Source organism: Hylobates moloch, unplaced genomic scaffold (genome assembly GCF_009828535.3).
Source record: "Hylobates moloch isolate HMO894 unplaced genomic scaffold, HMol_V3 SCAFFOLD_4, whole genome shotgun sequence".
Classification (NCBI taxonomy): domain Eukaryota; kingdom Metazoa; phylum Chordata; class Mammalia; order Primates; family Hylobatidae; genus Hylobates; species Hylobates moloch.
Genome location: NW_026652279.1, coordinates 159687015 through 159702837, shown reverse-complemented (window position 1 = coordinate 159702837; position 15823 = coordinate 159687015). Strand labels below are relative to the sequence as shown.

General features: G+C 40.9%; 1 protein-coding gene across 16 annotated transcripts in view; it reads left to right on the top strand.

Moving 5' to 3' along the window:
- Nucleotides 1-15823, top strand: part of DOCK9 (dedicator of cytokinesis 9) — a 293481-nt gene that overhangs the window by 229328 nt on the left and 48330 nt on the right. For 6 of the 16 annotated variants that reach the window (XM_032151166.2, XM_058438028.1, XM_032151167.2 and 3 more), the window contains exons 34-38: nt 2138-2271; nt 4927-5041; nt 8283-8349; nt 9751-9798; nt 12327-12463. In XM_032151166.2, the coding sequence (XP_032007057.1) occupies nt 2138-2271; nt 4927-5041; nt 8283-8349; nt 9751-9798; nt 12327-12463 (501 nt within the window). Of the gene's footprint in view, nt 1-2137; nt 2272-4926; nt 5042-8282; nt 8350-9750; nt 9799-12326; nt 12464-13014; nt 13059-15823 lie in introns of all 16 variants that reach the window. The other 10 variants (XM_032151176.2, XM_032151168.2, XM_032151172.2 and 7 more) reach the window with 2 other exon arrangements.

Sequence of the window (15823 nt, the reverse complement as noted above, 5' to 3'; positions counted from 1 at the left end):
TTGACTTCTGTGTTCTTCAAATGCTGTTCTACATTAAATATGAAATATGATTATACTAGAAAAATTATAATTTGGTCATAGCATGTGTTTCTTATCTGAGTAGAGTAAAAGGCCATAGTTTTTTCACAGGGTTTTTACCCGTCCCTTGCGACGATCATTCACATGGTTTCTCTCCTGGGGAGACCCAGCCACTGGCTAACAATAAGGCTTAATGAGACCATGTTCAAGCCTTCACTTCTTTTTTCAAATTCCCCTGGCTCTTCTTTTCTTTATCTTTAATACACTGAATCAGTTTTAGGGATAGCAGTGAATAAATCTGAGTGTTCAACAGAGGGAAGGATTTATGACCTTGATGTCACAGGTCTTCCTTCTAAGGTTAAAGAGTTAAAGACCGACTGGGCATGGTGGCTCATGCCTGTAATCCCAGCACTTTGGGACGCCGAGGCAGGTGGATCACCTGAGGTCAGGAGTTCAACACCAGCCTGGCCAAGATGATGAAACCCTGTCTCTACTAGAAATACAAAAAAATTAGCCAGGCTTGGTGGCGGTCGCCTGTAATCCCAGCTACTTGGGAGGCCGAGGCAGGAGAATTGCTTGAACCCGGGAGGGGGTTGCAGTGAGCCAAGATCGTACCATTGCACTCCAGCCTGGCCGAAAGAGTGAGACTCCATCTCAAAAAAAAAAAAAAAAAAAAAAAAAAGCAGAGAGTTAAAGACCATCTTAACATTACCTGAGAGATGATGAATTTATGCCATTAGCCATCAAATTTAGAAGTACAACAACTGAGTCACTTTCAAACATACTTTTGGTGTAACCTAGGGGCGGCTATATCTATTTTGTTGTTTATTTATTTTTTAACTTAGAAGTATCCCAGTCCACGGCAGCTCATTTGCCTACTGAGATCTGAAAACGACCAGCCTGTTGTGAAATGCCAAGTAACAGCATCTTGAGCTTGCGTCTGGGAGAATGTGTGCTCACAGCTGCCAGACACAGAGTCCAAATCTCCTGATGCCATCTGCCAAACCAGCCAGGCCTTTCCGCTGGAGGCACGCCTTTTGGTTCAGCACGGAATGTACAAGTCCGAAGAGTCATTTTAAATTATGTGATTTATTTAAATCTTATCTAAGCAGGAAGTCAATCTATTACCTTAAAAAATTCCATAGTACCAAGATAGGGAGTGATTTCTGCCTTCAAATGCTGTTTTTTTCATGGACATCACAAATTTTATTTCCACATTAGATTTCCTTTCTGCTCATAGTAGTTTATAGCAGATTCCCAAATATTCCCCGTTCACAGCACCCTTAGTGTCACTTTTTTTCATGGCATCCCTAGGCCGAAAGACACACCCAACAGTTCTGTTTATTAGGTACTTAGGATCAAATAAATTAATAAGTACTTACATCCTAACAATTTAGTAGGCACTTAAATAATACACATAAATTTAAAGAAAAAAATTAATTTTATTTTTAATAACCACAACTAACTACAAATGGGTGGTGTGTGCCTGGTTGGGCACTGACAGCTTCTCAGCCTTTGGGTCAGATTGGCCAGCACCATTCGCATTTCCTCCCTCATTGATTACTTGCCTTTTATTATAGCAGCCCCCCAAATACCCAGCTTCACAAATATGTCTTCAAAAGGAGCATAGCACAACCTGCTGCTGAAACAGCAGCTTCTGGCCAAGGTCACGTATCACTGTGTTCTCCTTGAGAATTTAAAATACCCCATGACACCCCTCAGAGTTTGGTAGGCTCCTCAGTGTTTATTTTCAGTTTGAATGCTACGAGTTTGTTGTATGGTTTAATTTTGTGATTTGATAGTTGTCGGTGGATTTACCTTTTAATTTTTTTGTCTTCATTCTATCACATTCCGAAACAGATATGCATTTTTAGTCTTAGTGATCAAAGGTGGTTTCTGATAAGTGAATTGATGTCTACATCTGAATGTTTCAGACTAGTTTCTTTTTCTCATTGTATATGACCTGGTTCTTTAAAGGTGAAGTAATGGAATACAACTCTTGAGCCAACTTTCTAACAAAAAATAAGTGCAATAAAAGCAATTTCCCTTAAAGTTCAGTACTCATCTTTATTTTGTTCTGTCTTAATAAAACTGTATTCTTGGCTTGATTTCCATTTAGCTTCTCCATATACAACCTCAACTCCAAACATCAACAGTGTGAGAAATGCTGATTCGAGAGGATCTCTCATAAGCACAGATTCGGGTAACAGCCTTCCAGAAAGGAATAGTGAGAAGAGCAATTCCCTGGATAAGGTAATTGCTTTTCACCCAACACAAATGTTTCTTATGATCAATGGATTTAGCCCAAAGTAAACGTACTTCATGTTCTAGTGCCTTTTAAGTGTGACCTTTTGTTTTTTTCTAAACCACCCAGCTGACCTGGAGTAGGTGATGAGAGCTTTAAGGTTGGGGCCCATTCCTTGAAGTGCTCTGATTCCTGTTTCCAGGACCTCAGATCCTGGGCAGGGTTTGCAGTGGAGCGTCTTTAGTGAATGGCTCTGGTGGGTTGGACAGGGAGGGACTCAAAATGCTGCCCATCTCAATTCCCTGTAGTCTTTTTATTTATTTATTTATTTTTTGAGCCCAGGCTGGAGTACAGTGGCACAATCTCCATTCGCTGCAACCTCCGCCTCCTGGGTTCAAACGACTCCTCTGCCTCAGCCTCCCCAGCAGCTGGGACCACAGGCACATGCCACCATGCCTGGCTACTTTTTGTATTTTTATTAGAGATGGGGTTTCACTATATTAGCCAGGATGGTTTCGATCTCCTGACCTCATGATCCACCTGCCTCGGCCTCCCAAAGTGCTGGGATTACAGGTGTGAGCCACCACACCCGGCCAATTCCCTGTAGTCTTTATACCAGAGACACCATCATCAACACAACTCTCCACCCACAAGGGTGTTAGGTCTGAAGCGAGCTCCAGAGAATAATTGATCATATAGGTGATTCAGGGATAAGAAATCACTTTATTCACACAGCACCCACCCACAACACAACACTTCCTCCTCATACTTAGCCTTTTTTCTTGAAACTACTAAGTGCTCAGACCATTTGGAACTTTGTAGAAAAGGATAAAGTGTAGGCCGGGCGCGGTGGCTCACGCTTGTAATCCCAGCACTTTGGGAGGCCGAGGCGGGCGGATCACGAGGTCAGGAGATCGAGACCACGGTGAAACCCCGTCTCTACTAAAAATACAAAAAATTAGCCGGGCGTGGTGGCGGGCGCCTGTAGTCCCAGCTACTCGGAGAGGCTGAGGCAGGAGAATGGTGTGAACCCGGGAGGCAGAGCTTGCAGTGAGCCGAGATCGCGCCACTGCACTCCAGCCTGGGTGACAGAGCGAGACTCCGTCTCAGAAAAAAAAAAAAAAAAAAAAAAAAAAAGATAAAGTGTGGGAGTGTGGGTTTAAACCTGGAACCATGGTAGATTGATATCGCTTTGGGCACAGATTTTCTAAGTTACTTCAAGTTACAGGCAAGTGCCCATCCCAATAAACAGCTGAGCCATTTAGGAATTTATCCCTAGTTCTCCAAAAATACCCAGAAGACATCCTTCCTCAGCATCAGGTTTATAATCTTGTCACACATCCTATGGCTGGCATTGACATGGTTATCGTTAAATGCAGTTCTGTTGAGGTGCGAGCAGCTCAGTTTGGGTGTGTCATGACGTATTGAACTTTTCCCTTGACCCCAACATGCCTTCATGTATAGAGGGAGAAGCTGCTCCAAAGGCACTCTGCTTGTGTCATACGCAGTGCTGGAGAGGAGGAGGAGAGCTGCCAGTCAGCCAGGAAAAACCGGGTCACTGTGGATTTTTCCCTTCTAACGATTCCACCTTTGCCAGAGGAGACATTGAACGCAACACCCTCCCTCCCACTGCCGGAAGTACTGAGTTCTCCAATGGCTCTGATCAAGTGGGCAGGCCAGAGGGTGCATCCATACCAGTTTTGCCACTAATTGCTCCTGTATTTTTCTGTAAATAAAAATATTCACATATTTTATTAAGCCTGATACACACACACACACACATAATTTTTTTTTCAATTGGCCACCAGCACCTTGAATAAAACATCTTTTTTCCACTGTTGTTTTTGCTTTGATATTTGGCAAAAACAATTTTTTTTATTTCAATTGGAAATTCAACCAGGAGAGTTTTTAAATCTCCTGTGTTTGCAATCACATGATGAGATTCTTGTTCTGCTTTTTTTCCACAAGAACCTGCTGCCTAGTGGCAAAATTGCCCTCTTGTTTGCCCCAAGTTTTCTGACATTTGCAGTGTTGAGCTAAGCTGATGATGGAGTGACCTCATCAGTTTAGGACCTTTGGCGATGCTGTGCTGACGTGTCCCTGTTTGTCCCGGTTGGGCACCTGCCTATTGTGTTCCCTGAGCAGTGCCCACAGCACGCCCCATAATGCACCCTGGGTGACGGCGCCTGGGCTCCAGGCTCTGGGGTGCTTTGGTCACAGCAGCACCACAGGCACTTGCTGTTTCAGCCACCGCTGTTGTCCTCAGGAGGTGGTTGGTTGTGCAGTGTCTTCTGAGTCATGGTTTCTGTTCTTGATCCTAGCACACATACTTTCTTGCATGAGGTTTCAATATACTTGGCATCTCAGAAGGTTTTACTTGGCATAGCTAAAGCTGTGTTTATCCAGTGTGAAAGTTCTGTGCCTTCTGCTTGTCCCTTAGGAGACCGTGCTGAGGAGACAAGCTAGGGCTTCCATGGGCAGCTTCTGAGTGTGTTATATTTGGGTGAAAGGGTGCCTGTGGTTTAATTGCCAGCAAGTTACTTGCACCTTCCAATGTGTATGATCTGACTTGATTCTAAGAATCTTTCTCTTCCAAGGGAGAAAAGGGAAATACATTTTCCTCCCATAATTAAATAGAAAAATCGCCTATATTTTCTTTTTAGCACCAACAAAGTAGCACATTGGGAAATTCCGTGGTTCGCTGTGATAAACTTGACCAGTCTGAGATTAAGAGCCTACTGATGTGTTTCCTCTACATCTTAAAGAGCATGTCTGATGGTAGGTTAAAAAATGGAGATTTCTGTTTTGCTTGTTTCAGTACTTGGTTTGTTTGTTTTTAACTTGTAATAAGTTGAAATGATACAAAGATTTCAAAGGATTTTCTTCCTTGTTTAAAATGCATATTCATTGACTAAATGTAATAGAAATAAGAACCTTGTTGTGGGATAATCATTTCCTTAATTATTTTATTCTAGAAAGTGAGTTCCAAAATGTGAATGGGCCTATTTTTTAAATTTATATTAAACTGGGACCTACCATCTTAACTAAAGGAGATAGATGCACATAAATAAAATAGCTTTTGACTTTAAAAAAATTTTTATTCGTCCAAACAAACTTACTGTCAACTTGAATAACTGTGTTAGTCTCTGGAATTAGAATATATGTTGTGGGGGGACCTAAGCATTCCTTCCATTTAAAGTGTGTATATTCCTGGCTCAAAGTGGGAGATATGTTATTTTAGTTTTCTAATGGAAATGGTGGTATCATAGTAGATTATGTTTCTGTTTAAGGGTTTGGCAATCACATTTTAAAATGAGAATGAGCAGAACTATGAATGCTGTATCTGGACCACATAAGGCTTGCAAATGTGTATGACAGGACAATTTCAACTCTGTTAGCTCATCTGTGTATCTGGCTATGTAATATAAACAATCCCAGTAAACAATGTCACAGTTCTTATCCTGGGCAAAAATCTTATTTTTCCTACAACTAATTAAAAGGTGTGCTGTGAACTTCGTTAAGGTGATTAAATTAGGATAAACTCTCCTGAAAACAAAGTGCCATTGTTTGAGAACCTGAAGGCGTCTTGTGCTGCTTATATCTTGGGGCAGGAGGGTGTATTAAACATCCAGGGGAGGGTATTTCTGCTTGAAAATAGTATTTCTTTTAGATCAAGCTTCCATTTCAGCAGCATTAACAGCCTGGTTTTTTTTTCCCCACCCCCAGCCAAGGTACAGCCTGACTTTTTAGCTCAGATGGTAGGAAAATCCCTCTTGCCCATAAAATAAAGACTGGGTAATTCGTTCTTCTGTTGATTTGTTACTTTAAAATGCTATTTTTTAAAAAAGAACATGTGAGCAAGAATTTCCTTGAATGATGACCAAATACACTAGCACAGGGCACTTAGTCTGATATTTGGGTTTATAAAGTTGAAATTCTTCCCATTAAGTCAAAAGTTCTAAACTTTGCTTCATGGTAATAATGAGTTTGAGCAAGCATTATAATTCTGTTTTTCCTTTGTTTAAAGTTTTCTTTAAAATATTTCAAATTTCAAATATTGAATATGACCTATAATAAGAACATAACTGCTTTTTAAAGACAAATATACAAGAAGATTTGAATTCAAGTAAAAGTTATTCTTTAAAGTCATACACATATTTTTAAAATGCAACCACCTCTTCAAAACAATTTTAGAATATACTTTCTCTCAACTTTCTTCAAGTTATCGATTGTTTTCCCTTTATAATTAGAATTTGTGTGTGTGTGCATCCCATTTAAGAAATCTTCTCCTACCCCCAGGGTCATGAAAACATTTTCATATTTTCTTTGAAAGCAGTGTTATTTAAATTTTCACATTGAACTCTAAAAATCTACCTACAATTGGCTTTTGTGTGTCATATGGGTTAGGAGGAGAAATCACCTCCAGAGATAGTTAACACAGAGACAACCAAAATCAGTTGTGTACCTCTGTAGCTACTCTTTTCACTTATTCCACATTTAATGAGCACCTTCTACATGCTGGGCCCTTCCTCGCTATCCTTCTTGTGCCATTTCCCTCTTCACAGAGCTTATCTTTGTCTTCCCACTCTCCCCAACCAGTACCTGGGACCCAGAGCAAGGAATGGCAGCGTCATTGCCCATGCTGCTGGCCGCTTTGTCTGGTATGTGCTGAGGGTGGCCACAAGGTCAGCAGGGTGATCCCACCAGGCTCTCCAGCATGCACTGAGCTCCCTGGGGGCTCACCCTACCCTGCTGGCCAGCCCCAAGTACCCAGAGTCTGTTCCTCTGGAATCTAAACTCGAAATCCCTAAAGATGGAAGCCTATGACCTATCCTTATTACTGGTCTAATAGGCCAAGCGGCCTTTAGAATCAGATGCACATGATTTAAATCCCCACTCAGCCATGATTCTTCAGACTGGTAAATGGGAGAATTACTTTACTTCCCTGAGCCTCTGTTAGCTCATCTGTGAATGGGGACTTTCTTCTGCCCCAGATTATGGTGAGGATTAGATGGCACAATCTATGTGAAATTGTGAGAGCACCTAGTACAGTGCCTGGCACACAGCAGATTCTCAGTCAATATCCCCTGTCATTCCTGCCTATCATTGTTCTTGACAAGTGTAGAGTGAAAGCCTGTGGCCATACATCTTCATGAGCCATCAGCATCCCCACAGCCACCCTCTCTGCTCATCTCAGGCCCCAAAGACTCTGGCTTTTTCCCTAAGAGAAACCTCTTTATCTATTTCTCAACCTCAGTGTAAAATATAAGAATGCAAAAAAGGTTAGCTATTAGATGATAGAACTCAAACAATAGTAACACTAAACTGTTAAGGGTTCACACAGAGGTTTAAATGCACATACCATTTGGTACAGCTATTTCGCTTCAGAGAACTTATCCTGTAGGTATAGTTAGACTTGCATGCAAAGACCCACATAAAAGGATGTTCATTGAAACATAATTATAATAGCAAAAAGTTAGGGGGCAGAAACAGTAACTGTCTATCAGTAGGAGACCAGTTAACTCAATTATGGTCTATCCACATAGAGGAATATTATGCAACTTGGAAAAACTTGAGATAGATCCAAGCTATATTGTTCAGTTAAAACTCAAAGAGCAAAATTATGTGTGTAATATGCAAAGATTTTCAACAAATTCCCTGTTGGGGAGAGATCTTGTAGTAGGAGACAAGAGAGCCCGGCTTTAGGTTATATGTCCACTTGTATTCTTTGAATTTTCTAGTCTATTTAGGAGCATGTTACATATAAGTTAAATGAGCATTGTGCTAGAATATAGCACTAAATGACGTATGATGGAATTAAAGTTCAAATGCAGCATATTGAAGGTGAATAGGCCTCAGGTGTGTGATATCCAGTGTAGAGTGGTCAGCTATTATAAAAAAGGGCAGGGGAAGGGTTTAGAGGCGTACACTCCAAGGTTCCTTCCCATTTTCACAACAGGTGATTCTCCATAATGTATATCATATGTATTGTGATTCTAAGTAAATGTTTATTTTCTAGATGCTTTGTTTACATACTGGAACAAGGCTTCAACATCTGAACTTATGGATTTTTTTACAATATCTGAGTAAGTAGCTTTCTCTTTGATCATTGCCTCTTGATTTTTTCCTGGATCATTAAGAGGCTTGAAGAATACTATGTAGTTGAACCAGGGGAATAGTGTATGTCACATCTTCACTTACTCCTTAAGCCTTTTTTCATGGACTTGGCCCTAAAACATATTTTCAGGGCTTGTGACCCAGTGATCAGTGGTCACCCTTAAAGTATTACAGATGTGTGCTTGTTTTACATGAGAGGTAACTGCTTATGTGTATAAGTCATCTTAATAAAATAACATGAAATTTATTCGCCGAATTGGGTAGATACTGCTTTTCTAAGTTGAACCTAACTTAAGCTGATGCGGAAACTGAGTCAGAAAAGTTGCTATAATTTTAAAATATAAGAAGTAAAAGTGAAATCTTATGTAGCATCTTTATCTCATTTTGGCTTGTCAGTATAAGTTTCTGATTTCCTTTAAGCTCTTTACTTTTAGAAACGTAAATCTACAATCCCTTATCCAAAACTGCTGGGGCCAGATGATTTTCCAAATTCAGAACTTTTTTGATTTCTGAAAAATTTACGTATAGACTGTGTCCCATTACATCCCAGCAGCATCTCTCTATAGTACAAAAAAAAAAAAGAATTTCTTCAGTACTATTATTGTTCATAATAATTGGATAAATCATAACTATAAGTAGCTTTATGTCTATTATTTTGGGTCACATTTTGGTGCCAAATGTATTTGCATGAACTCAGGAGGAAAGCTGGTTTTCAGAGTTTCATGCATTTTGGAACTACAGATGAGAGACTGTGGGCCTGGCCCTCAGTGGACACTTGGCTCATAGTCTTCTGACCTCTGCTGAGTTAAAGGCAGGAGTTATGTGGTGAAACGAGATTCAACACCAGAGGAGCTCACTAGACATTGTTTTAACTACCTCATTAAATACATGATTTTAAAAAAATGTTGTTAGATATATATTTTTAAAAACCACACACTTGGTATGTATAATCCATATATTTGAGCCAAAAGAGAGAGCTCTTTATATATATGTAAATGAGGATGAATAAGTAACTTGGAACAGTGTGCGTGGTCTTGAACATGATTTCTCGGGCACACTGCCGTGGAGTGAATCACCATCTCTGAGTCGATGGACAATCCTGTCGGTCGTGGGCCTCTGCACTGTGTTGCTTTAGCCAGCCACCGCCACACTGACAGCTACACAAGATAGGGCTTCCTTCACAGGTTAATACATTTCTCCGGGTTTGAAGGGACTTTCCAGAGGACTCCCAAAAACCATTGTGAATGAATGAGGATGTGACTTATGCTGGTACTAGACATCATGTTTATTGTTATTGTTAACAGATAAATAACGTCCTGAAAATAATTTTATCTTCACATTTCCCTAATAATTTCTCATCTTGCCTGCAGAGTCTGCCTGCACCAGTTCCAGTACATGGGGAAGCGATACATAGCCAGGTACTGTGGGGTGTTTTCATTCGAAACGTGTTGTTTTCTGTGTTGCCTGGCTCTGATTGTGTGGGAATGGTCATCAGTGGCGGTTGGCAGTTGGGATTCATGGAAGCGGCCATGGGGAGCGATGGCAGGCCCTTGGATTGCCACCGTAGAGCCCGGCAGCGTCTTTGGTCTGCATTCCTACAGGCAAAGTCTCATTTCATCTCACGCATTAGCTCTTGGAAAGCGTTCCATTAGCGGGCTGTGGCTACCCTTCTGTCCCCTCATCCAAACTCCCCCTCCTTCTCTGTTCTGTCTCCTTCCCCTCTTCTCCCCAGTTCTTCTTCCTATGTTCCTTCCTCAGTGATTTCTCTTCCTCTGTTTGACTTTCCAAGGTCATTTTGACTGTTCCTGCTCCCAACTACAAAGATACTAAAATCTCACCTAACCGCTCTTCTTCTTTCTTAATGAAAGAATGTTTTCAGTCCATCCCAAATTTGTGTGGACTTCCACAAACCTTCTCTAAAATGGAGCCTCTTCTCTTCCTACTCTTGACTAGTTGATAAGCGCTCCATGTTCTTGGCCAGAACTCCCTGGTGAGTAGCATCACTCCCACTTTCCTGTCCAGAACCAGCCTCCTAGAAACTCCTTGCAGCTGTGTGGCTGGACACGCCTTCTTTGGGAGTGTTTCTTCACAGCACCTCTTGTCCTTACCAAGTTCTTCCTCCTGCCCCATTGCCATTCAGAATGTCTGTTTGTTTTTTTTCTGTGTTGTGAGCCATTCTGTGTTAGTGTGTTAGTGGGGTCTTGGTCCAAGTATTATATTTTTTTACTGTTGTTTTTAACAGCTTTATTATAAGTAAACATGTTTTAAGAAAAACTTAAAAATGTAATTGTCATTGAGGTTTGTTTCTCTATATATCGACGATTTTGTCTTATAGTGATGAAATAGGCCAGAGATTTTTAATAGACTTCCTCTTTGTGAAGATTTTCTTTTTCTGTTAACATTGTTCTTTTCTGGGGATATTTGAGAAATTTTCAGAATTACATTTTATGTTAAGAAGTAAGCATGTATGTTTTCTTTTTAAAAGAAGCAAATTTAGAATTTTTGCATTTTCCTCCTATTAATATTTTCTATTTTTCATTGAAATGTGGTAGCACTTAAAGTTCTCTAATCCTAACTGTTTATTTTTTATCACAACGGTAGTTTTATATTTGAGTTTTGGAGTACTAAATGCAAGTATATACAAGGTGTCCTTATACCAGCAACATCTTCTACCTTGACTTGGATTCTCCCTGACTTTGTCCCATGAAGATGGGCAAACAGTAAATTCTGTCACAGAAAGGCACTGTGCTGGGCTAGCTTCACTTTTTGCAGTGACACCTACATCACAAGATGGCATTTGGAGAATATTGTGCCAAGTAGAATAAAATGCCTCACAGCTTAAAACAGTGAATGTGAGAAGCTGAAGATTTCTGTCCCAACAAAATGTTTTAGAATCGGGTTTTGTGAAATGGTTAACTTATTTTTTTCAGTGGATATAAATTTAACTTCTTAAAAGAAAATCTTTCTACTTCATAAGCACCCTGTATATATTTGCATATAAAAGTGTGGACTGCCTTAAAAATAGCTGGGCCAAGGAAAACGGGAGTGGAGATGGTGTGACTTTGCTCCATGCCCTGTGGAAAGATATGCTCTGCTCTATACAAAAATTGCCATGGGTCTCTGCTGCATGTGAAAAAGATCCTGAACTAGACTGTGAACCTTGTACATGTTTGCCATCCACGGTGGTCCAGTTTGATGAACACTGTGCCTTCTTATTGTCACTTTGAAGTCACGCAGCAGCATGCAGTCGATGATAGTCCATGCATGTCCCTGTTCTCCTACACACAATAACACAGTGAGGGGGACGGTTGGCTCCGGGACAGGGGACAGGTGTCATTGCAGCCCTGGTCTCATTTTCATCTGCTCTGGTGATGGTACACAGCAGGAAGTTAGCTGTTTGATTGCTAACCCAAATCACTCTTCTGTTTTCTCTACTTGACTGCTGACAAGTTTAACAAAGTGTGTGGCTCTTCTCCTTCCTGCTTGGGTAAGAATAAAGGTGTTAAAACTCATATAATCCCTTCCATTGCATGTTTGTTCTCTGTGTCTTCCAATGCATTTTTTAATTAAAAAAAATACATGTCTTTTGCTCTTTCAGAACATATATAATACAAAAAGATTAGTGACGTTTTGACAGTTGTCAGAACACTAACCATTAGTATTGCATTGGAGTGATGCTCACTTTTTTCAGAGTAGCATCTCTAAAGTACTTTCTAAAAATAAAAAGATCCCTGCTTTGGCCTGATTTTTGCTTCTGGGTCATCAGGTGCTTTGCCGTGAAGTGTGTAGGAGCTGCCACCTGTCTGTGTCTCTGGCTGCTCCACCGTGCTCAGTCAGTGCATGGCCATCTCCCTCGTGCCATGTTCTGGCTTCACTAACACTCCCCGTCTCGCTGCAGTGTAACACGTCTAACTTTTGCTTCTATCCCATTTCACTCATGTTGCAGGAACCAGGAGGGGTTGGGACCCATAGTTCATGATCGAAAGTCTCAGACATTGCCTGTTTCCCGTAACAGAACAGGAATGATGCATGCCAGATTGCAGCAGCTGGGCAGCCTGGATAACTCTCTCACTTTTAACCACAGTAAGTCCCATGACATGCCATCGTAACAGCCAGCCATCTCATGTGCCATCTCAGAGGGGAGAGCCCCAGGCCACACCTACCACATCACCAACTCAACTTTTCTTCTAGCTCAAAGCAAGTAGGATGAAGAGCTCATGGCAGAGTTCCCTTCCTTGGAGGAGCGTCCTCAGCATTTGGGAGTGACACAATGTGGAACACGCTCAACTACAGCACTAAACCTAAAAGTGCCTGACCCTTTCCCCATCCGCAAAACAAAACTTGGCTGGGTCCACAGCCAGCCGTTCTCCAGTATTCTAAACATAAAATTTGGATTCATCACCTAGAGCCAACTTAATATTGGCTTTCCCCTGCAACTCTGAGAGCATTTGGGATGGATTTCTTTCACCCCTCCTGATCCTGTGCATGTAATTGATCAAGTGTCCGCATTCTGACATTCCAGCTCTGAATGGATGTTAATCCTTGCACTGCTGTGAAAACATAAAGCCCATGAATCAATTTGTGAGGGTATGGAAAAGCGTCCAATAACAAAGTGACTTTTTCTGTGTTTTCAGTGTGAGAAAGATATCAAGTGTGCTTGGAATTTCTGTAGACAATGGTAAGATTTAATCAGGTTGACGTCTGCTTACAAGGCCGCTTCACTTGCAAGCCGAGACCCTTTTTGTTCATCTTGCCTTCCTAACTTTGGGGCTTTCTAACTTCACAATAGAGATTCTGCCAAAACAGGGGAGCATATTTTTAATTTACTTTTATCAGTCAGCAGAGGGGACAAGGCATCGTGTGCTGTTTCTAGTAATTTAAGTGCTTTATCTTCTTAAGGGTTTCTCAAAGCAGAACACCTGAAAGATATCAACCATACAGCACATGAAAAATTAATGAGATCATTTATAATACCCATTTCTGCTAGTGTTGTGTTCTCTAAATTGTTCTATCTCTTCTCCAAGCATGACACAGCTAGTTATTGTTTTATCTCAACAATTATTCGTTATCCCAAGTGCTGTCTTTAATACATGGTTATTAATATCCTTCCATCATGTCTAATAATAAATTCCATTCACTGTGATTTTTCACACCTCTTTTTAAAATACAGGCCGAGAGTAAAGGCAGTGTTCCCAATGCATTGTATTAATAATAGTTCAAAGTAAGATACCTGAGGAATCAAAACAAAGCAGCTTCCCACACCTCTGCCCCAGCAATGTAGGCATTATGAAGATTGTCTGGGTGCAGTTTAAGTGTTACGAAGATTGGCCGGGCATGGTGGCTCATGCCTGTCATCCCAACACTTTGGGAGGCCAAGGCAGGTGGATCACTTGAGACCAGGAGTTCGGGACCAGCCTGGCCAACATGGTGAAACCCTGTCTCTACTAAAAATACAAAAACTGGTCAGGCTTATTGGCACACACATGTAATGCCAGCTACTGGGGAGGCTGAGACATGAGAATCACTTGAACCTGGGGGGCTGAGGTTGCAGTGAGCCAAGACTGTGCCACTGCGCTCCAGCCTGAGTGACAGAACTAGACCCTATCTCAAAAAAAAAAAAAAAATCAAAAATGTTATGAAGATAGTCTGTCTTGATAAAATCCCAGGCTTAATTTAGATAATGTCAGTCTGCCACACGCTGAGTTGGTAGCCATAAAATGCTACTTCTGAGTTCTACACTTAGCTGTAGAATGCAAACTGAGTGACATCTTTAAGGCTACAGTACTTGATTTTTTAACATCTTTTCTGCTGGGGCTTTGACTAGCTCTGCAGAAAAGTGATTGAAACCAAACCAGGAGTGTTGTTATTTTTAGTTTTTCTTTGCCATTTAGCAGCAGAAATTCAATCCCCACTGATAAACAGAACCTGCTGGACCTCCTTTGCTCAGATAATTTCTATAACACAGAGGTTAACTCACTATTGGTTGAAGTAAATTCTTAAACTTTGAAGCACTTTTAAAAAAATCGTAAGTACACCAGTGCTCCACCTCCAAAGATAATCATTTAGGAAACACAGAAAACAAAAATTAAATGAATGGTCCACGTGTGAATAAATAACCTTAATCCACTCGGACATGCAGCAGCTCTTCCTACTGCAAATGAGTTTTGTGGTGGTAACTTGAATTGGAGGAGAGAGACAGCTGGCCTGGTGCTGCTGCTGCCGCCAAAAGCCATCTTGTTAACATGGTTTATTTCCATTCTGTCTTCCTGCTACCCACAGAGCCCTGTCCTCCTGTCTCCCTCCTCTTTCATCAGTTTTCAGTGGCACACTGTCCTCAGTCACATTTCTGCTTTGCCAGTAAACAGCGTGTAGCTGATTCTTCTAGTCCTCGCCTGCGTTCCTACAATTCCTGCTCATCCCAAATTGGTTCTGTTATCTCCTAAGTTGTTGCATCTCCTAGAACTCAGCCTTCTTTTACATCTCCAATTCTCATTATGTGTTTGAGTGGCTTCAGCTTTTCCCTCCGCTAGCTCTTTGAGCTCCAAATCATCAACTCAGACAAAAAACACAGAGAAGGGAGTGCGTACTGTATGTACATGAACATGTTTATGTGGTGTGTGTTATATATATACACATGTTTGTTTACATCTCTACCTGGGTATTTTTTGGGAAATTTATGGCCATATGTCTTTAAAAAAAATCCCATTTAACAACAAATACAATACCTTCTGTTGGGCCAACCAATATGACATAGATCCAATATGTGAGAAAGTTGCCAGGGATCCCCAGGAGTCCAAAACGAATTTATTTCAGAAGAGAATAAAAATAGGAAGAGTCCCTGTACATCTGTATTGTTCATTTCCTCTCTTTCTGTAGAGTAGGAAAGGCTTTGTCAGAACTCAGCTTGACCAGCAGGGAGCAGCAGAGGCCCATGTGAAACGGAATCCTTTGTGGGTCTGTCCCCATCACCACTGATAACAGGACACGGAAGAAGGCACCACACGCACAGCACATGGAACTCCAGCAAGAACCTGTCTTTACTCTTTAATTTTGATAAGAAATAGAATAGCAAATCCCCATGCCCAAATCCCATGATGGCCAAGTAATCTTAGCTATTTGAAAAACACCCTTAAAAGGCAGGTTTGTTGTTTAGGCCATCACTCAGGTGTATGGAAAATAAACTTTAGAACACTTAGGCCTTGACATATTTAGTGTAATTTGTGCTCATTGTGTATCAGTGGAAGAGATTTGTGTCAAAAAATTGTGATAGCACAAAACCACAAAGGGAGGGTATACTGTAGGTACATGAACATGTATATGTGTATATATGTGCATGTCTATAAACCACATTGTGAGGTGAAAACTTAGTGAAGTGTGTTTGCAAATAAGTGGTACATTTGCAGAATATATATAAAATGACACTATGTTTACTTTGGTGTCATG